Source organism: Megalops cyprinoides, chromosome 14 (genome assembly GCF_013368585.1).
Source record: "Megalops cyprinoides isolate fMegCyp1 chromosome 14, fMegCyp1.pri, whole genome shotgun sequence".
Classification (NCBI taxonomy): domain Eukaryota; kingdom Metazoa; phylum Chordata; class Actinopteri; order Elopiformes; family Megalopidae; genus Megalops; species Megalops cyprinoides.
Genome location: NC_050596.1, coordinates 19,870,175 through 19,892,796, shown reverse-complemented (window position 1 = coordinate 19,892,796; position 22,622 = coordinate 19,870,175). Strand labels below are relative to the sequence as shown.

General features: G+C 43.7%; 1 protein-coding gene across 2 annotated transcripts; it reads left to right on the top strand.

The window, feature by feature from the left end:
- The first annotated feature begins 78 nt into the window (after nt 1-78).
- On the top strand, nt 79-21,588 carry pms1 (PMS1 homolog 1, mismatch repair system component). 2 transcript variants are annotated; one of them, XM_036545281.1, is made up of 13 exons: nt 79-198; nt 560-710; nt 2,340-2,522; nt 2,752-2,854; nt 3,013-3,176; nt 5,770-5,886; nt 10,813-10,935; nt 11,206-11,352; nt 11,708-12,531; nt 16,846-17,292; nt 17,547-17,677; nt 20,276-20,436; nt 21,161-21,588. In XM_036545281.1, exons 2-13 carry the CDS (start codon nt 579-581, stop codon nt 21,356-21,358), a joined length of 2,730 nt encoding a protein of 909 aa, XP_036401174.1. In that variant the 5' UTR covers nt 79-198; nt 560-578; the 3' UTR covers nt 21,359-21,588. The 2 variants fall into 2 exon arrangements, with proteins under 2 accessions (XP_036401174.1, XP_036401175.1); XM_036545282.1 differs by lacking the exon at nt 5,770-5,886.
- Nucleotides 21,589-22,622: the final 1,034 nt, after the last annotated feature.

Below are 22,622 nucleotides of genomic sequence, written 5' to 3'. Positions count from 1 at the left end.
CGTAGCCAATTGGAGCACCGAATCAAAGTTTATCTGTTAAGGCGCACATTGTGGGTCGGTTTCCGCTGTGTACTTGGACGAAGATGTCAGCCCGTGTTCTGGTGTCTGGTACTGGATTCGACTACGGAGAATCTCTGCCACTGCAAAGAAACGACATATGTAACCTGAGTTAATAAGAGCGAGTTTTGTTTATTACAGGTACCGTACATCGTTGCATGAAGTTGTGACTCTGGCCGTTTGTTCACTGATCACTGGCACACTGAGCTGCTGTTTGAAATAATGTTACCAATGTAGCTACATTGCTAGTTATTTATGAGGTTCGTGACTAGCACCTAATCAAGTAGATCTGTATGTGTGCTTAAAGTAGCCTGCTACATATCGGTTCAATCCACAGTGGCATTCAGGTTGCATTCAAATGAATGGATAATCTGGTTGTTTTGGTATAATCTGTAGGAGAGGTGTTTTGTTTTTGTCACGTGTTAATAAACTACAGCATTGGAGATGGAGCGGCTAATTGGCACGTTTTTCCCATGGAGTGCTGTAATATTCCATGTTGCAGGTTGCCGAGGGAGGCAGAAATGAAGGCTCTCTCCGCTGAGACCATACGGCTGCTTTCCAGCTCTCAGGTCATTACCTCTGTGGTTAACGTTGTAAAGGAATTGCTGGAGAACTCTTTGGATGCCGGAGCCTCAAGTGTTGAAGTGAAACTGGTAATTACTGTTTAACGGCATTATCATTGGTGAAAATCTATCGCTTGAACAGAGAATGGTATTTTTTCCTTAATACATTTTAATATTGCTGATTAACGTTTGTATCAGCTGAGGCGTGGCTGATCAAGTTGTTAATAATAAGAGCAAATTTTCACACACACACACACACACACACACACACACACACACACACACACACACACACACACACACACACACACACACACACACACACACAGAATTTTCCCCTAAATCTGGTCAGGTGTATTTTGAGGAAGCCAAAGGAAGCCTTGAATGCACATTGAGTGTTCCTAGCTGTTAAACATGGTGGTGATTTTTTTATGGTATGGACAGCCATCTCTTGGGAGTCATTGGGTCCAGTTATTACTCTGCATGGCAAGACTACAGCCAAGGAATAAAGAAACTATATCAGGTGACCAGCTGCACCCTATGGTGCAAATATTCTTTTAAGAGGGTCCCATTCTCCAAGATGATAACACCCCCATCTAAACACCTTTGAACCTCTATGGGAAATTTTGGAACTTAGAGTGTGGAGGTGATTTCCACCTTCCTCATCTCTCCAAGAACTGGAGGCTTTCCTTCTTGTAGAATGGTCCAGTATCCCACTAGAAACAGCTAAAAAGCACAGAACAAGAACGATTGAAATGGTGTTTCCATTTTGTCTACCCTCTGTGTTTATATATAATTGAAATGGAAATCATATTATGAAATGTAGTAACATGAATACCATTTAATTTCCCGTCAATATTTGTAAGCCTTAACTTTTCAGTTTTTTATTTGTTAATTTGCGAATGTAGTAATTGATTGGCATATCTTCATAACATCCTGCTACAGAGCAGACTTGTCTGTCTTAAGTGGTCATTTGATTTTCCTTTCAAAGGTTTTGTTTAAAAACATTGTAAATAGATAGGAGTCAGTTCTCATCAGTGATCTGCTGTCACTTATCCTAATGCTAAAATTCCTTATTTGCTCCTGTTAATTTACTGTCTCGTGTGTACAACCAAGCATAACAAAGAACTGAGGGGGATAGATACATGGTAGATGCTGTCAGTAAATTACAGGTCAGATTTCACCCATATTTTCCGTATTAATGAACAGTACATTATTTTCGGCTTGAGGAGTAATGGATACGATCAGATTGCAGGACTTATTTTTCATGCAATGTGATCAGAAAGGAAGGGAGGGAAGGGACAGGCAGAGTTGATGCTAGTCTTTGCACTTCTTGTCTTTCCACTTTTGCAGACATGGGGAAGGTTGTCTGCACTGCTACGCTGATAATGTGTTCTCACCAGCACTTACCACACATTACCATACATCATGTGCTCTTAAGCATGAAAAAGGGTAGACTTCAGATAATTAAATATTGATGGGAAATGTCAGTCCAGGTATATTGTAGGTGCAAAACAGTGAATAGTTTCACTGAAAATGTGAATAGGTGGGGTATCCTCATTGCAAACATTTGGATTCAGTGTTGTAAAGCTCATGCAATGTGCCGTGCTTCTTGTTGCAATTCTGTGATAGTGTCTTTGGTAGTTTCCTTGCAAAGAGAACATGATAATCACAGGAAGAGCCATTGCGTAAATCGCCTGCCTTGCTTTTGTGTCTTAGGAGAATTATGGGCTGGACCGCATAGAGGTGAGGGACAATGGCTCTGGGATCAAAGCGTCCGATGCCCCGGTGATGGCGGTGAGACACTACACCTCCAAGATCTCCAGCCATGAGGACCTGGAGCATTTGGAGACCTACGGCTTCCGAGGGGAAGCGCTGGGGTCCATCTGCGCCGTGTCGGAGGTGAGGAATGGCACTGAGGCCAGTGTCACAGCCCTTAAAGATATTACCCACTGTCTCCCATGTCTTAGTACAAACATAGCTACATTTAAACAAAATATGAACAACCAAACCCTGCCCTGACTAAGTTTTTGTTATGTATTTTTTCTGTTGTCGTGACCTGTTCCATAATCCCCTCTTTCACAGTAATTTTTGTAGTTTTAATATCCCTGTTTTTGTCATTACCCACCAGGTTGTCCTCACCACAAAGACAGTAGATGAAGACATCAGCACTCAATATACCCTTGACCTGACTGGAAAGATCGTCTCCCAGAAGCCCTCTCATCTCGGCCAAGGTTTGACTTTGTTATGAAACACAGCCAGGATGATCCTGTCAGGGTTGGATTCTGCTTGGTAAATGCCACAGCTGGTGTGTGCTGGAGACAGAGCCTCAGACTCTGCTAACAGGGTGCGATAGCTGCACTTCCTTGTTTTAACTCAAGCTCTTCCTCAGGTACCACGGTCTGTGTGCTGAAGCTTTTTAAGAACCTCCCCGTGAGGAGACAGTTCTACTCCAACACTCGGAAGTGCAAGGACGAGCTGAAGAAGGTGCAAGACCTGCTAATGGCCTATGCCATCATTAAACCGGAGCTGAGACTCACGTATACCCACAACAAGGTACAGCAGCATCCTTGTGCTTGCATGTCTTGCTTGTGCTTGCATGCCTTACCTGACGCGCATTTAGGCTTGAGATGGACGGATGGCTGCAACTGGCCCATTACACTTTGCTTAGCTGGGTGCATGGCCTGCCTTAGCGATTGGCTGTTTCATTAATGCATTGATTCCACACTTTTCATTGGTATAGCCTGTTTGGCTATTCCAGTGGTAGTGGTTTTATGTGTCATTATGGCTTTTCCTCTTGATGTTGTCTGACTGTCTGCTGAACTCAGGCAAAAGAAACACATCCCTAATGTGCCATATCCTTTGTGTCTACGCAAGCAAAATCTTGCAAAATTATTGTGGGTGTTCTCAGGTGCCATGGCAGGTGTAAAAAGAAATTTGTGGTCCTTACCTGGGTTTGCATTTATTTCGGCAGTGCTGGCAAACCATCTGTTAAGGGGCTTGTTCACTCTGGCCCCCTTTGACATGCATTAATACTTTTCACCAGGAGGTGTCCTCATCCACCAGCAAATCTTAACAGTCAGCCAGAGTGTTGGCAAACTTTTTTTCAATGGTTGTTTATGAATCAAACACCATGAATTTGTTGTCCTTTGTAAATTCCATAGCCATTCAATACATTCCTTTTATCTGTGTTGTTTCATTCTTTTAAGTATTGTACTTGGTTCCCATACAAACCAGCTGTCCCTGGGCTTCAAACAACCATTTTGTTGGCATTCTAAACAGTTAATATAATTAAAATAGCATTATGACAGCCCTTTTGAGGGATATTGTTCTGGAGATTAAACATTGCAGCCATTTTATAAAAGTGGGTAAAACACCAGTAGCTTATTTGCCAAGAAATAGTTTGAATACTCGCCGCCCCATTCGTCACTTTTATGACACGATCAAAGAAAAGGGTATTTTTTCCATCATTTATCATGACTTTCCTGGAAAGGGGACTTATATAGGGAGATATGGGAGTTTGTTTTCCTGCAGAGTGAACTGACAGGTACGTAGGAGCAAAGATGTTTCTTACATTGTTACTCTAAATGGTTATACATGGTGATAGCCTTGCTTACCTACGTCAACCAACAAGCGCAGCAACGGATTGAGTGGCTTAGACGTAATGGAGGGAGACATAACGGAGGGAGATTCCTCATTGTGCCGCGTTTGAGAGGTTCGCTTTCTTCACCCCTGCAGCTTGCTGTCAAAGCTAGTTTCACCTGAGTGTTGTGATGAATCTGTGGGCACATTCGCATCGCCTTGCGTGTGCATGTTTGTGTGGGAATTTTTCACAAGCTGGAAGGAGAAATCGTTTACAACCCCCACATGGCATTCTGTCCCCATTAATAAGATTCTTCTGTCTGAATGGGTCCCTTCCTGCCCACCGTACCCCATGGCTTCACAGCCAAATCAGGACACCTTGTACCTGAGCTGTGTTTCAGGCAGGGAACATTGCGGGACAGAGCTGGTTTTAGCTCGTAACTGCAGTTGCATGTGGTGGTTAATTTGTATGAAAAGTCTGGGGTGGGGAGGTAGTGTTGCAAGCGTGGAGGCTCGGTGGGTGAGCTGCATGTTGTGTTCATTGAATTCATTTGGTAATGGTGGGGTGATGGTTGGTGGTGGGGGTGGGGGTTGGGGGGCGTGTTACCCCCGTTTCATGCCATCAGCACTTGCGGGCATATCCCGTATCACAAACTTTGCACTTCGGCCCGTGTCAGATTTCATGGCTTCTCCAGAAGCTGTTTACTACAGCGATCCCTTTACAGTTAGCAGATTGAATATTTCATTGCAGAGATGTATGTTACGGACCGCATACTTTCAGAAATCAACACCCTTGGATATATATTTGCTTGTGGAAATGCCAATGACAGACGCACTCCTAGGTGTTAAAATATATAACCCCCCCCACCATCCCCAGGTACAGATGTCCACACAAATATGGGAATTTTGTACCAAATAGAAAATATGATGCCACCGGAACTGACAATAAGAAGAAAAATATTTGTGGACCTAATGGAAGGGTAAACACAGAGGAGTTAGCGTAAGAAAATGAGTGTGGTATTTCACCTTTTTCCCAGGTTCTTGGAATTAAAACGTTTCATCCTCTAGCACCGCAAATAAATTGGTATACATCTTAGAGCTACATTTCTGTAAAGGAAAATGCCCATTTACAGTACAGATTGAATGATTCGGATGATGTGTGTGATGTTTTGTGTGTCACTCTTCACATTTATATTTAAAACCTATCATAAACTACAGTTTGGTTCTTACCAACAGAGTGGGTATCCCAGTAAAACATTACTATTATTATTTTCAATTGATTTCTTTGAGTTTATTTACAGTATGGAATTTGTAAACCCCTTTTTTATTGGTCCCCACCTACTTTAAACCCCGGTGACCGTGAGAACTTGACTTTTTTTGGGGGGACCCCAACAAGCAGACAGCAAATCTTAAAACGCTTATCGAGGTGCTCTGATTGGTACTGAGTGTCTCTTTGCAAGCACGTAATGCTGCAGATGACTCTTATTTAACAGATCTTATTTTAAGGTTGGAGAGTAAGAGAGAGAGCAGAAAAAAAAACTTGACCTGTTTTACCGTGTTGTTTCAGGCAGTGGTCTGGCAGAAGCCCAGGGTGTCCGATCGCAGAACGGCCCTCTTGGCAGTGCTCGGAATGGCCTCCGTGGCCAACTTGCTCCCCCTCCAGCATCGCCAGGAGCAACCAGAGGTCAGTGAAAGGCCACATTCTAGAACTGGGAAATAAATTCCTACTCAGCGCTTTTGGCATATACCTTGTAAATCATGGCATCGCTGTAATTCCATACACCGGTGGGTGACATGCACGGTCCCCCGTCCGGCATTGAAGGTGCATGAAACCGAAGCCGCGATGTTTCGCGTGCACGCAGGATAAGCGCGTGTGCTGATGAAGGCTTGAGAAGTATGGGTGGGAATATTTTCCTCTTGGAGAGTCACGGCCCCACAGAGTGGTGTATTCTTTTTTTTTTTTTTTAATAGTTAACCCTTTTAAGGTACTATTGGCGGTCCTGACTTGGCATGTCGCGTAGCATGGGATACTTGGAAGAGCCACGTGTCTCTTGATAGAATAGCTCCAAGTAAGCAATAGGTGAAGGATTGGATAAGGGCGCGTGACTGAATGCTTATGGAGCTGTTCCTGGGAGCATTCGTGTACAGCCCGTTCAACGGCTCTGACCCCTTGTCAGGTTGCCAGTCATACGGCAGTCACGTTTAACAAAATAGAAGATATTACTGCATACCCATAATGCTCTCTGTTACCTTCCATTAACCATCTCCCTTCTCCCAGTTGGGCTGATTGTTGCAATATTTGTGCGTGACTACATGCAAGCTGAGAAGCTGGCAAAGGTGACAGCAGTGTAGCACGGTGCTGCATTGAAAAGGTCTTGCCAACAGCTGTGAAGTCAGAGCTGCATTAGCCTAGTGTACTGGGATGGTTAAATTATTAGTTAAAAACATGTGCTGAGCAAGAACATGCCAATTCTTTCAGAGGAGCTGGACTTAAACTGTTGAACTTGAACAAATCTCATGTCTGGTAATGGTAGTATTTATTGTCAAATTTGTTGTGTGTACTGTGTGGTTGGGGCCACGGAGACAGTGTTGCTGACAGCTTGCTGAATTGGAAAACTATAGGCCTCTATCCTCCTCACAATTATGATGTTCTGGATCAGAACATCATGACAGTTAAGATATCCAATGTTAAGCTGGTGACTACTGGTATGCAACGGCCATGTTTGAGCTACTGTATGCAGTAGTAGTGAATAAATACATTCATTACTGTTTTCCAAAATAAAATCAGATTTTTCTCAGGGATATTTCCCGTTTCTATAGTTTACAACACCAATCTAAAAAAATTATTGTATCATGTCAAAACAGGAAATCCAGCATACACCCGAATTTCAGCTAAGGTGCTGGAGGTAAATACTAACATGAAGGAGAGGTTTCTGTGCACTTAGAATCAATCCAAGTTTTATAAATACAGTGTATTATTTGTAAATATGAAACTTGCAACTCTAAGTGTGCTTAAGTCTCTCTCTCCATGTCAAAATAAAGAATGAAGATGAGTTTCATCGTGTGATACGTTTTACATCTCTCCGCACCATAAAAATAGGAAAGACATCAGTATTCTCAGAAAAAAAAGAAAACACTGCTTCTCCACCATAGCAAACACTGCAAAAAATGCCAGTTTATGGCACATGAGGTGTATTGCTACTTTTGTCTGGAAGAACAGTGGGAAAATAAGTTGCAAGAGAAGGGGGGAGGCTGGGTTTTTGGGTTTTTCAGCGGTTACGGCAGCCGGCCCCGCGCTTGGATTGTGGATGAAAGTTGCAGCGCCTGTTGCAGGAGGGCTGCGGGCGAAGTAGGCCGAAACCTGGCGACAGACGCAGCACTAAATTAGAAGGGGCCGTATGTATCACTGCGCATGTGGACGAGTGACGGTCAGAGGGACACGGCCCGGCGGTGCTGGCACCGGCCCGAGCCTCCTGCAATGCTGGCACCCAGCCGCACCCCCTGCAGTCTTGGCACCGGGCGTCCCGTCTGCGCCGTATCCAGTTCTGCATCTGCGTCCTGAGAGAACACAGCAGCAGAACACGAGTCCATTCCCAGTGAGGAAAGGAACTCTAGACCCCTGAAGTGTACTTAACGAGGAGCCGGAGTGGATGCACCAAGAGCTGCTTCTCTCAGCTGAGCTGGACCTTGTGCGCGTTATTCCCAACCCCCGTTCTCTTTCTGTCGCTCATTTTTGCTTTCTCATTCCCTCTCTCCCTCCCTCTCTCTCTCTCTCACTCTCTCTCACTCTTTTGCCCTCTTACCTTCTCTTGATCTTTTATCTTTCTTCAACTATTGCTCCTTTTGTCTCTTTACTTCTTGCTCTTTCTTTCTCATGTGCGCTCTCTCTCTCTCTCTCTCTCTCTCTCTCTCTCTCTCTCTCTCTCGCTCTCCCTCTCTGGCATATTTAGAGGAGACTTAATAATTTCTGTCACATGAACTTGTGGGACTGGTCGTAATTGTGTTTCCGGAGAGCGTTAGGATCAGCGCGGTCACGGCAGGACCTCTGTGCGAGCTACCCGCGGGGCGTCGCTCCGCTAATGGGGCTCGACAGATGCACAACAGCATTCCTCCTTGCTTTTTTTTCCCCCTTTTTTGTTGTTATTTTGCAGCGACAGTGGAACTACGTTTTGATTAAGACGACCTCTGTCCTCTGCTTCCTGGAACAGTAACAGTGTGTATTTTTCCTCCCTTCAGCCAAAGCTTAGCGATCACGAAATCCAGGCTGAGATTCCAAAAGGGCCTCCCTCTGGCAAATCTAGGAGCCATGCCACTGTGGAACAAAATGTGACACTGGTTTTGGCAGCACGACAGCCAGCGTTCCTGCCCAGGAATCATTTCTGGGGCCATCGGAAGTGCTGTAGCGCTATCCACAGCACAGCACATAGCACTACGGAGCGGGGTCTGAAATGCGAATGTCAGAATCAGTCAGACTTTTCCTACCAGCAAGCTCACGGATAATCTTGACCTTTAGGTCCCCACAGTAGAAAGCTTTGTGGTGATATATAACATCAGATCTTCTTGACATAAGAAAAACCCCTATTGTTTGTTGATTGGAAAGCACAACCTGGTCTCCCACTATTTTCTGTCAGTATTGGGACAATTTGCCTGATTCTTGTCAACCCATCAGGAGGTAGTTTTTCTCTCAATGGGGACACCCCGAGAGCAATAGCATGGGTTTGTTTGTATTTTGCTAAAAGACTGAGTAAATCTTGTTCAGTGCTCTGGTAATGAGCGTACAGTGTGAAACCCGTGAACACCGTTCTGCATTGTCTGTGAGATCGGTCTTTGTTTCCCCACAATTGCTTTCACTTGTTGGAACAACGCAAACGTGGTCTCTGCTGTGTAAATTTTACTAACCAAAAGCTTGTAAACCTTCACTTTCACACACGCATTGATACATATAGGTGCAGCAAGTTTTCAATTTGGCCAGTGCTATATGAAACCCTGTGCCAGGTGAGGAGATTTTGTAAGGAGAAATAATTCCCAATTTATTTATTTTTTCAGTAATTGTGGAAATTTCCAGGTCCTGCCCTCAGAGGTTAATTTATGGTCCAGCGTTGGTTTATTTTTTACGTCGAGCTGTCTGCTGGAGTAATCAGTCATTAGCCCGGGAGACCCTCACTCGTCGCTTCGGTCGCGGTGCCAAGACGTGTTCTGTTCCGCCGGGCCCACAGGTGTGACGTGTGAAGCGCTGCGCTGACAGGCGCGGAACTTGGGGGCCGTCTCTCTCTCAGAGGTCACGCGGGAGGGCCGCCCCGTGCGGCCGAGCTGGTGTATCAGTTACACGCGCGCTGACCATCTCGCGCATCTCACCGCCCGGTTTAACTCGCTAAACAGATGCTTTTCAGAAAAATGACGCTTCCCTCACTGTGCCCCGCTCGTTTTAAAGTGGGAAATGGCATGAATTTGCTCATTGAGTTCTGTCAGCATCCATAGAAAACACTCCACCCTTAATGGTTCATTGAGTGCTTATCGGGGTGCATGTGTCCAAAACAGATCTAGTCACAAGTCCAAAGGAAAGGACCTGCACTCCCACAGCAACTAGAGCAACACACCGATTCAGTTCTAAACAAGCATTTGAAGGTTGAACCCTGCAGGTTAGCATTGTTAAAAGCAGAGGGAATCATTTGAGATGTGCCCATTGCTGTCTCCTGCAAGCTTTTGTGCCTCATCGCAGAATATCTGTGGCATAATGCGGTCTGACTTGTGTTATCAGAGCAGGTTTGAGGTGGGACACCCCCAGGTGCGGAGATGGTACTGCATGCTCCCCCTCTGAATAATACCCCTCTTTCAGCACCCTGTGGTTGGGGGAGGGAGGGGAGGAGTGTGTGTGGATCACCTGTGCCGCGGTAATTGAAAATGTTGTAATGGCAAAGTGTACGTCATGCAAATGGCCATTGTAAATGTTACAATACCAGTAATTAGAAAGTTCATTAAAAACTCCAATTAAAAATGCCCTCTCGCCTGCTAACTGCCAAGCTTGTTAATTTAACATTGTGTGGCCCTGCTATACGGGGCAGGGTGGTTCGTTCGGTAATTTGGAGCTGTGTGGAAACTTGCTGGTGTCTGCAGTGTGGTGCCAACAGAAAGGGTTTTCATAGCAAATTTTAACAGCTTGGTAGCAGCATCGTTAGGAGATGATGACAGTCCTCCAGTGATTGCGCTTTGAGAGCTTAATTACTCGCCAAAATGGTCGCCAAGAGTAGACAGTGTGTGATTTGTTTGTTTTGAAATGTCCCATGTGGACAGTCGCACGCAGTGACATTTTTTTGGGCACAGAAAGTGATCAAGCCCAAGCTTGATCTTTGAGGAGAATGTTGTTTTTTAGTAAACAGAATGAAGTGTTCCAAGTAGAATCTAGGACAAGTTAGATTTAGAATTATCTCACATTATATATTATAATGTGTGAATAGTTGTTTTTAACCAGTGAAATCAATAAATTTACACAATGGACAGAACTCAAGATATTTTCAGTACAAAGTGCTTTTTGGATGTAAGAGTCTTATGTAATGTTGCACGATATAACTGTGGGCTGCGTTATTGCTATAGTTCAATTTTTTGTTTACAGATTACAATAGATGGATACTTTCCCAAAGCAGGCTCAGATGTTGCTGCAACAAGCTCCAGTAGCTCCGACAGGACATTTATTTTTGTGAACAATCGACCTGTTCATCACAAAGACATTCTCAAGGTATGTAAGATCGCTTTTCTTCGTGCCTGCCAACAACATCAAATCATGTATGCTCAATCCATTTGTCACTGTAAACAAAACACAGGCACTTTGCCTCAGAGAGGTGGCTTATTTCTGTCTGTCTTGCAACAACATGCTCTGGGTTAATGTTATTATTTATTGATGAGACAGACATGCAGTGACAGTTTGGCTTCCAGATTCACTTTATTGCTCCCTGCTGACGGGTCTTTGTTGATGGCCCTGTCTCCCTCTCACCGGCGGGACATGCAGGTGGTCAAAGAGCAGTACAGCTCCCAGTATGCCAAGGACTCGGCCCACGGCCACTACCCCACGCTAATGATGTCCATCACTGTCCCCGCGTCCTCCGTCGACGTCAACCTCACTCCAGACAAAACTCAAGTGATGCTCCAGAACAAGGTCAATTCACTGTTTTTTTTTTTGCTCCATGGTAAAGCACCTAAATGTTCAAACATGATGTTTGCCCTGTGTTAGAGATGTGGACAGTGTGAACAGAGGTACCACTGAGTGCTGGGTTTTTACCTGGGTGCCTCTAGCTAAAACCATCTGCTTAACCTGGCTCCACAGGCCTCCCAGAGGGTCCCAGTGTTCTGTGAATTGCCTTGGTAAAAGGCATCTACCAACTAAACACGTTTAAAAAAAAAAGGAGAAAGTTATCTGTAAATTTCATGTATATTTGCTACATTATAGTTCTTGTTTCGATTGAAAACGGCATAATTTTTGTTATGTTTTTAATCACCTTTGACGGTTTCAGGAAGCTGTGCTGTCGGCAGTACAGGCCATGCTGGCTACACTGTATGGCCCTCAGGCCAGCGTGGATTCCGCAGCTCCTGATGGGACAGACAGCCACGTGTCTCACACAGATGCTGAGCCATCGCTTCAGGGCTCCACGTTAGATGGTCTGGGGGATGGTTTGGGCGTGGAGGGTCCTCTCACGTACAACAAAACCGCCCCGCTGGATGAATCCTCTCAGCCAAGAACACCAGAACCTTCCTCCGAGGTGCACCGTGAACCAGGCGGTGAGTCAGAATCATCCCTGAACCGGACGGCGAACACTAGCTCCTCCTCCTCCTCAGAAGACTGGATAAACAAGAGCTTCAGTGAGTTTGAACAGAACTCCTCCATGGTTAAAGAGGATGGTGATCTGAGCTCCTCAGTGGTAATGGACTGCACCCCACCAAAGAGTCCTGATGGCCTGGTGCAGGGCGATGAGATGCTGGAGGTTCCGGCTGACAGCTGGAGTAAGGGATGGGCCTTCAGGGATCCGGTCACAGGAGGACACCTGGAGCCGGTAAAGATCCACGTGCCCGCTGAACACCCGGGAGAGGCAGACGCTGACACCCAGAAGAGCCCAGGGCAAAAAAAGGCGCTCAACGCTGTGACAGAGAAGATGAGCAAAGCGACGGCCTATGACCTGATCAGCAGCTGTGCCATCCGACAGCCCATGTCCGCCAGCGCCATTTTCCAGCAGGAAACCAGACCCACAATCCTCCAGGAGAATCCGAAAGCGAGTCTACAGGAAGTCGCCGTCGCCATGGAAGAGAAATGGAAAAACCTCAAGGAGGAAGACAGGCAGAAGTGAGTTTCCAGATTTTACCTTCGAAGCAGCAGTTTCCATTTGTTGTGATTCACTAGGTGAAAAAACATAGACCTGTCACTTACATGTGTAAAATATGGTGTGGAAAAAATGGCTTGGCTTGTACCTACGGCTGCCCTGAAGGAAAACTGTTGATATGAACTATGTTTATGTTTTCCAGACAACTGCATCTGATTATTAGGTTAGATGGTCAATATTTTCCACTGTAAAACAGGTATTCTTAATCATAAAATTCTGCTGTTTCTTTTTCTTCAAAGTTGACAGCTCTAAGCATTTTTTAACGCTGTAAGGCAGTGTTAATCATCAGCTTTGTGAGGGTGGAGACAGCGATTGTTTGTTTCCTACTAAATTCGCTTTTTGAGTTGAAATTGTACCAAGGCGTTCTCATGAAACTGATTTACAACACCATGCCCTTTTTTGTGACCATGTTTCCCAAACGTGATTACGTTAATTTTCTGCTGTTAATTGTATCATTGACAGGCTCGTTAGAGTTTTTCCCCCTTTTGCAGTAACAAAGCGGCTTCTCACGCCACTTGCATCAGTGTTTCCCATATGCTTTCACTGTCCAGCAGAGACGAGGATCAACAGTATGGTCGTGCGTTCTCAATCTCCAACCAGCAGCCGGGTTCCTAAAACATGCCTATTTTTTTTCGTTCTCAGACAGCAATTGTGCCCTTATGCGTGCTCCAATTAAGCTCCATCCAGAGGGTGGAAAAGAGTGCGTCAGCATTGCTTGCGGCACATGAGTTAATGTATGGAAGAGTGTATGGAAAAAGACATCTGTTTAGCATCCCATACCGCGCTCCGGCCGCCGTTGACTGCGAAACAGGATCAAGCAGATATTTGGCTGATTCCTGTACCACCGTATTTTACATTTAGCTACAAGCAATAGGTGTACTTACAAGAGCTGCGATTCCACGAATCCCGGTAACCCGGGCCAGCCATACACATGCCTTTGCGGTGCACATGCAGGGCTTTGAGGCACTCTCATTCCGCCAGCTGACCCCTTTCCTAAACCCATGCATGTAATACCATGTTTGTGTTAGTTAGATACAGCAATAAAACAAAAAAAATACTTGGCCATTTTCCAGCAGTTGCACAGGGACTTGGTCTCCCTCCAGAATAGCCATACAAGGGAACATTGTGCTCTTATTGTACAGTTTATATATAGTTGATCTCCTTTGCGAATTCTGGGCTCGTAATGCAAACAGCTCTGACCAAGCGGTCTCCATGACTAATCTGCTGAGAGAACCCTACAGGTCCTTCTACATTATCCACCCTAATGGGGGAGAGAGGATTTCATCTGAATTTGCCCATGTCTTCCCACGTGCCACTTCCATCCCATAATCAGGCCTTTATGCAGGGTCACTGACACTGCTAACACCTCACATCTCACCCAAATGGGCTTTTTTTACTGGTGCAGTTCAGGACTTGGGAGTGTCACAGCATTGGGCCACTTAAGATTGGGACAGCTCTCCTTCTGGTGCCAGGAGCGCAGAGAACTCATCTGCTCTACCAGAGTTGGTCTATGCTGCCTGCACAGTGTTGCATGCACTGGTATGTGTAAATAGTGCTTAAACAGCTATTCGTTTCCAGTGTCTCGCCAAAACAAGGCATGCATGTAATAATGAATATTCACTTGCACAACTCATAGTCTTTGGTGTGCCACGTGTGCATTATTATTTGCTTAGATTGTTCTTTTCCAGACGGGCTGACCTGTCCTACATCTTAATGAATGAATTGCTTTTCTGTAGCACATTGTAGTTCTTGTATTTCTTCCACAAGGTGACTCACCTCAATCCCTTTTACTGTGAAACACCCACCTAGGTGATGCACAGCAGCGGCAGTTATGTCATTCTACATACTGTCCACTTATAAAGCTGTATATTTCCTGGATCAATTTGGATAAAGTACCTTGCTCAAGGGTACAGTCCCTTCATGGGAATCAAACCCAATGTATTCTTATAACACCCCAGCAATCAACCTACTGCTACAACCTCCACATGACGCTGCCACTACTAAGGATAAAACCAAGACTCTAGTACTGCTGATTAAAAAAAAAAAAAAAAAAAACTTTTCAAAATGTAAACCATGAAGAGACAGAAACCTGATGTAAACCAGCAAAGTGCGTACAGTTGTGGCGGTATTTGATACACTGGACATTTGTGATTAAATAGTGACTGTATGACATTGTAGAGCACGCAGCACCAAATATTATTAGGACACTGAATAATTAATATGAGTCAAATTGGGGTGTTTTGTATCTGACAGTTTAAGAACCTTGAAACGACTCAAGGATATTTTAATCTACTGTCTGTTGCGCTAGCAATTTATATGTTGACACTCAGAATTAAAGACTAATAATGTTGTTTAGCAAAGGGTTATATATATATATATATATATATATATATATATATATATATATATATATAAAAACATTCAAAATTTCTCATGTTTTGTTCCACATTTTACAAATTTAACTACAAACATTACATATTTAACAGGAAAAAATGACATGTAAAGCATAAACGTCCTTTTTATCAGTTTGTCATTCCACATAAGAATTCGCTATTTATATGAATCCAGTTATCACAGATTGATATGGTTCTTATAATTCAAGTGAACTGTACTTTGTGATACAGTATCTCACTCTTATTGGCAGCTTCTCAGTTTGTGACTAAGCATAACTGGTAATCATTGCTGTAGAATCGCTACAGTAGAAGCCCTCAAACTACAGCTCCTTTTGATTTTTTTTTTTCTCATAAGCTCCTTTTTTAGTTAGCAGACCTATTTGAAGTCAAGGTAAAAGCTTGGATACAGTAAAATTAAAAAATGAAAGACCCTCCATACAACTGCAGCAAATGTTAAATCTGTAATTAGCAGGCGTGTGGAACCACTTGGAGGGGAAGGTCAAGGCTGTCATTTTTTACAGGACTCGGCTTCTACTGGAGTGATTTTCTTTCCCCCACAGGTAGCAGCTGTTTTTTATCTTACTAGTTTCTGCACATTTTCTGGCCTATGATTTATTGCATGTCCCAAGGAGCCACTCAGATTCACAAGAGTAAATTGAATCAAGGCTCCATATGTGAATTGAGGATATTTAATTAGTTACAACTGGTGACCTCTTCACCAAACCTGTTTTCCACCAAGCCTGCAAAATAATTAGCTCTGAGTGTTCATGTAAGAAGTCTTCTCTTTAAAAAAAGATTTAGGCTGCCAGAATTTACGCCAAACTAATTAGCTGAATGTACACACTGAACAAGAGGTTGCAAGATTTAACTAATTAAAGCAGAGGGACTTTTTGCATATTTGTGGTTGTGAGGAGAATATATGAAAAATCCACTGGTGGTTTTTGCAGTACAAATTTGTGTGTGCCATTTTAATACAGAGAGGTTAAATGGTAATTATTGTGTTTTGTTATTGCTGTTTTATAAAATAATTGATTCTTAAAATCCACAGAATACATTGAATACTGTTCAGTATGCTGAGCTTGTGCTGACCTTGCATTAGTTGAGACAGAATTAATGTTTTAGTTTAAGAAGCATGTGTAAGTAAGTATGTCATACACAGTTTAACTCTGTTCTCACATTCAGCTTTTCATACAGAAAGAGACAGCTCGACGTGTACTACTGTGATACTGTGCACAGTATAATGTGTAGCTATAGTACATAGAACAGTAAGTACTTGCTGATGTAGTCACTTTTGTAACTCTAAATAGGACTGTAATTCATATAGATATAATTACATGGGTTGCCACCATCATTTATCGTAGACTAGAATGGGACCAGAAACAGTAAAAACAAACAGTCATTATTTTACCACTATATATCAAAAATAAATTAATTGTTTACAAATATTTTACATATATCCTAGATCTAGATTTGGAATAAGCCACAGATTTAATGAAAGAATTGTATGACTTCACATGAATTCTGACCAAAAGTGTGTAATTTAAAGATAATTTATCAATTTAAATCCTCTTGACAAAGTAATTGCATAAATTTGCCATTTTCATGTCAGTTTGAATGTACACAATGTGTCAACAGATTAGCATTCAATGAAAAATGCTCATGTAATTACACATATGTTTTAGATCTAAGACTACTTGCACTCAGGTTTATATTACTGACAATTACAGTTATATATTCTGAAGGTGTTATAAACCGTATAGTACCCTTCAGCAGCTGTCAGAGTGACATGGGAACTGTTCCTCGTAGCTGTGGTTGTTGCAAGCAATCAAAGAATGAAACTGTTGATACTCCCTGAGTTTTAAGCACTTTCCCCAAAATTTGCAGGTACGAGGAGCGAGCCGAGAGGGACCTGAACCGCTACAGCCTTCAAAGCAGGCAAGCGTCCGAGCGAGGCGCCGGGACGCGAGAGTCGGGGAAGCAGCCCCAGGGCCTCAAACGCAAGGCCCCGCTCTCCAACCAGATGATCCTGGACCAGCTTTTCTCCTCTCAGCCCCCGAGGAAGAAGAGTCCCGTGAAGCCCAGTAGGCCTCTCCCGTTCAGCGTGGCTGCCCTGAGGAGGCGGCTCAGCCTCCCATCGTACGGCAGCGGCCCGGAGGCCCTCAGCCTCGTAAACCGCTTGCCGTCCCACAGCTCCTGGGTGGTTACTTGCGGAGGAAAGCTGTCATTGTTAAACCCGTCGCGGGTGGAAGAGGCCTTGCTTTTGAATCAGCTTTTGGAGGATAAAGTACTCCCAGCAGTGCAGCTGGAGACCCCTATACTGTTAACAGAGAGGTAACATATTTCACTGGAATTTCTCATATATATAATATCCCTACAATGTAAAAAAATTAGGTTATTTGCTCAGCATCCTGTTCTTGATGAACTGGAACATGCGCTTCAAGTACAAATGCACAAATAACGCAAAAAAGACTTCTTTAATGTTTAAATCGGCTTCCTTCTCCCTTGGTAATATTGACCATATTGAAGCAGAGACCAGCTTGTGCATCCAGTGGATATTAATTGCATATCTGTGCATCCTCCCCTAGTGTTCTTGGTGGAGCAGAGTACACCAGTGTTCTCTGTAACATGGAGAGGGGGAATCCAGATCCAGGTGGTGTTACCTGCTTCTCAGATCCCAGGCTTCTGTGGAACGGATTTCAAATCCGACTGACTCCAGGTTTGTCAAACACCGATATCTGCCCAGTAGGAAGAGGCTGCACATCTGAGGGTCCCTGTGGTTCTTCTGTCATTATATTCTGTAAAAGCCCATTGAAAGTGATTGGTGGAATGCAGCAAGCATTTACAAACCATGTGACTGTAAAAATTTCTCAGAAATTTCTGACAAATTAGGCAGTGATAGCTGTCTTTACAAAGAGGGCTAAACAATGTAGAATTCTTTTTTATTGAATAGCAATTTTATTGAAGCCCTTCTTGCATTATAACATTTCCTTAAAAAAACAAAACATTCCTGCAATACAAGTATTACACATACAGTGATTTGTTAAATTTAGTAAATAACTGTTTTACCGATCAAAATACTTTTGATGTTTCTCGGGGTTAGACACCATTTTTATTATTACATCAGTTGTCACAATCCTGCATGTCAGAGCTCAGGCTACATTTGCAATTGTTCTTGTTATACAGGTAGGGGTGACATTTTGAGCATAACCCTTAGTAATGCTTGCGATTAGATCATCGGGAAAGTAAATTGGTTTATGAGAAAGTGCTGCGCTGGCATTTTGCTTTTCTCTGTAACCCAGCTGGGCGCTCAGTTAAAGTGTGTTATATGACGAACTTGTTAAAAAGGGTTTAGCCTTACAAAGTAATGTGCTTTTTTTTCTGGGGGATACGCATTTATTTGGTACCGTGTGTTGTGTCGGCACCAAAAAAGGGTTTCACATTCATTCTGTCTTCCTTATGTGGGTAACAGCCACATACTGCAGTGTTTCACAGCCCTTAGTTTTGCTCCGAGAAACATCTCCTTTATTATTGCTTGATTCACGCTGTTTAAAGGTTTCTGGGATTGTCCCATTTGATTTAACAAAGGTTGGGCCAATTGGACATCATTAATGTCATAGTTCACAAATGATTCAGAAATGTCAAACATTGGGGCTTGAATAAAAGGATTATGCTTAATTATTTCAGACAGAGTTGCTGTGTCACTGTGGGATTAGTGGTCATGTAAAAAAAAAAAAAAAAAAAAAAAAAAATTGTTCTGGAAACGTCCCCATCATATGGAACATATTGCGGCGATTTAAGTTCTAATAAAAGAAACTGAAACTTGAGCCACAACGTTACAAAATCCTATCAAACAGCATGTTATTAAAGAGACGTACATTACAGTGCTGGTGAAGTTATATGATTAAGTGTCTATATAAGACTTATTAATCCCTCCAAACATTTACTTTTTTTCCATAGGCTGATTAGAGCTCGCAGTTATTGAAGGCAAAGGGGCCAAGGGTTTATTCTGTTGAGTACTGTTGTTTTGAATCAGTCACAGAGAGAGAGTGGATGGTTCTAAGGTTTCTACCTTTGTGAATGGATCCCTTCCCATGGGGTTGTTTTTGCTCCTGACCGTTGACATCAGTGTTTCTAATGCGGTTAATCGCTCCTGGCCCTCGGTCCGCGTGACCTTACTTCTCCTTATACGAGAGTGCACGCGAGGACTCCGCGGGTCCGCTCCCCATTTCAGCGCCGAAAGTTTCGCCGGCGAAGGTCACCTGAGTCCACTGTGTCCTGCCGGCAGGGGAGCTGTACCCGGCACAGTGGGTTTGTACCGCGATGTGGTGCTGAAGAGAATGGCTGCCCTTTTTACTCATATGAGAGAAATTCCAAGTGTGAGCTCATCTGTGCTGCCAACACCACAGCCACTGGCGAGCGGGAGCGCTACCAGCTCACAGTGCCCGAGCAGGCCGGGCAGGACTCGGAACACAGTGGAGTCAGGAGTATGCCACGTGTGGCAGTGTAGCATAGCGGTTAAGGAGGATTCGTAACCGAAAGGTTGCCAGTTCGATTCCCACCTGGGGCACTGCTGCTGTACCCTTGGGCAAGATACTTAACCCATAATTGCGTCAGTAATTATCCAGCTGTATAAATGGATAACATTGTAAAAAAAAAAAAAACTGTAATTGATGTTAGTTGCTCTGAATAAGAGTGTCTGCTAAATGCCAATAATGTAATGTAATGTCGCATAGTTTCAAGCTGTGATACCTGGCCTGTACCCCCACATACCATCAGCAGGGGGATGAAGGATGTCCATTTTCAGCATTTGCATGTTACTACAACTTAATTAGATCTGAACTCCTGCTTTGCAAGTTACACTGGATAAGAGTGTCTGAAAAAAAAATCTGAGGTGGGCATGAAGTTCCAGAGATCAAGATACAGCACCTCACATGAAGAAAGAAACATCCCTTTACCTGCTGAGCATTGTCTTGATGCCTGACTGATGTCCAGTATAGACAAGAGAACAGCAGAAGGTCTGTGGAGCTGCACGCATCTGTAAACACACTATTTAAAACATAGTACCTGCTCTCTCTGGAAAGGGAGCCGGTCGTAAATATGCTCTGAATTCATCTTCCACTTTTTCAGCTTCTCTTTCCTGTCTGCAAGGAAATCGTAAGAATCATCTCGTACTCTATTTGGCCCCCGTACTTGTTTGAGTGGGTTGCCAGCCAGAGTCACAAAATCACCAAATATTTATTTATTATTCTTTCCTGGAGATTCTTGTGACTATCTAGAGTATATTAATCCTTATTTTTCTGCTTTGCTTGGCCAGAGTCCCCGTCCACCGAGAGACGTCTGGAAGTTGCAGGAATAGCAGACTGCGTGCCCTTCCTCGGTGTCACAGACCTGAAAGAAATTCTGACAGCTGTCATTAAGAGGAATGCTACGTCTGTGAGAGAGTGCAGGCCGCTCAAAGTTGTCAACTACCTTGAGGTATGAAATGTCTTATTACCCTGCACCTACATTCATTATTATGGCTTTTATTTTGAGAATACAGCCTGTAATTGGATTATTAATTATTTACTTAGTTTTCTTACCCTTGCTATGTGCATACCCCAGTGGGTACAAAATGCAAAAGACAGCAGTATTCCTAAGCATGTGAAATTATCAGGCGTTCACTGGAATTATACTATTTAATGCAAGTCATTATTAGAGAACTGGGCTTATCGCCAGAAGCTTGTAAGTTCAAATCCCAAATTGGGAATCCTCTGTTGTTAGAGAGAGGTACTGTACTGGAATGGCTCCAGGAAATGCCCGGCTTTGTAGACTGACGGGGAAGTGTGATTTGTGTAAGTTGCCCTGAATAAGGGTGTTTAGTTGGCAAAAGTAATAAATGCAATAACACAAAACTTTAAAGATGTTTCCGGTTTGTTAGAGAGATAAATTCACATTCGTAGTTTTCTTAGTAGAAAGCGGTACATTTAATGGCTTTATCAAAGCAGATTTGCTAAAATGAAGCTGAATATTTTTGCGTTCTTACAATACTGAAGGTAATCAGTATTTATGAAGTGGTACAGAACGAAGTTTTGGCAACACCTGTAGACACTGGAACGGTACATTTTAAGCTATGCGAGTTGTAGCAGCAGAGATCCGAGAGTGTGACCGGCGGTGTGGCTTTGTCATTAACGCGGGCCTCGTTTCCCCCTTGTGTGTCAAGGGGGAAGCTGTTCGGCTGACACGGCAGCTCCCTCTGAGTCTCTCCAGAGACGCCATGAAGGACGTGCTGTCCCGGATGAAGCAGCAGCTCGGGGACGACTGCCGGACCTGTATCCACGGACGCCCCTTTTTCCACCATCTAACTGAAGTCCCGGAAACGGAGCAGGACGCTCTCCGGATTATGTCCAGTTCACATTAATGTAGTGTGGTGTTGCATTAAAGATTGGGTAATTCTCTACCGGAAGTATCAAGCTGTCCTTTAAAAAAATGTGGTAAATATTCCATGTGTTCCATGTGTTGTTCTGGAACAAATTACAGGTGCTGAAAATGGAATATAAGTTTAAAAATATATATTTTTTCACTGGAACTTCTGACAGTAGCGGTTTTTCATGTCTGCCTGTATGTTGCATTTGTATTTCTTTCACTAAACTGTCCCCATATTCCTACTGTATATCTCAGTGTTTATTTGTGTTTCTAAACCAATATAAGGTAGATGAATGGGGTAAAAACTCTCTGAATAGTGAAAGCTCACTAAATATCAATGACATGACATCCAGTAACATGCTGTAAAAGACCAATCGCTACAGTATGTGTAATATATAATTGGTGACCAGTTTCAAGAAGGAACATTAATGTTGTGAGCTGGAGGCTGTTTCCCCTGAAATTTGTGCTGATTTGAAGGGATTTACTGACAAAGAAGGTTTCTTGAACAACATTGAATCTCAAGCATTTCAGTCATGCTGGCTCTTGAGAGGAGAACAGTACCTCCTGCACGTTCCTGCACTTCCTGTTCCGAATAGTTGGGCACTTTGTTGTGCCACGCGGGTTCTTCTAATAAGAAGCGCAGTGGTGCCTGGAGCCGTGGAGCTGTGACTGGAGTCGCCAGGATTCTGCACCCGCTGGTAGCTGTGATTAGTTGAACGGGCGCCAACTACATCTTTATTTCCCATAATCCCTCTGGCACGCAGCTCTCCATCAGCCAAGGAGAAGCCCATCTGGATGCTTCGTGAGGAGGTGTGAAAGCGTCCGTCCCCCCCCCCCCCCCCCCCCCCGCCCTCTGTACGAGTGAGGTACTCGTCTTCCGGGAGGGTGACGTGCGCGCCCCAGCAGAACCTGAGGACGCTAAATCAAGGTAATTTCTGCGGCGCGTGTAGCTTGTTTTTACGAGCCGCTGCAGGTGGCTTGCTTGGCCAGCCCTAATCCACAACATGTGAAAGTTCAAGGAGCATGAAAGAAAGGGCTTTCCAGGCCCTGATGAAATGCCAGCCATTATAAAATGCTGCTTTTTAATGAGTTTGCAACTCTTAAAGAAGGAGAGAAGGAGAAAAAAAAAGTTTTTTGTTTTTTTTTACCTACTCCTAAAATGTCTGATACGTTGCACAGGCCCCAGACAGTTTCACCCACACAGGCCTTTGACGCTAGTGGACATATTTTCCTCTAAGCTGCACACACTGAAAAGCTGT

Coding starts and splice junctions, on each gene's coding strand:
- pms1 (XM_036545281.1), top strand. CDS start 579: ATGAAGGCTCTCTCCGCTGAGACCATACGGCTGCTTTCCAGCTCTCAG. Junction 5,887..10,812: donor ATCGCCAGGAGCAACCAGAG/GTCAGTGAAAGG, acceptor TTTTGTTTACAG/ATTACAATAGATGGATACTT. Junction 11,353..11,707: donor AAGTGATGCTCCAGAACAAG/GTCAATTCACTG, acceptor TGACGGTTTCAG/GAAGCTGTGCTGTCGGCAGT.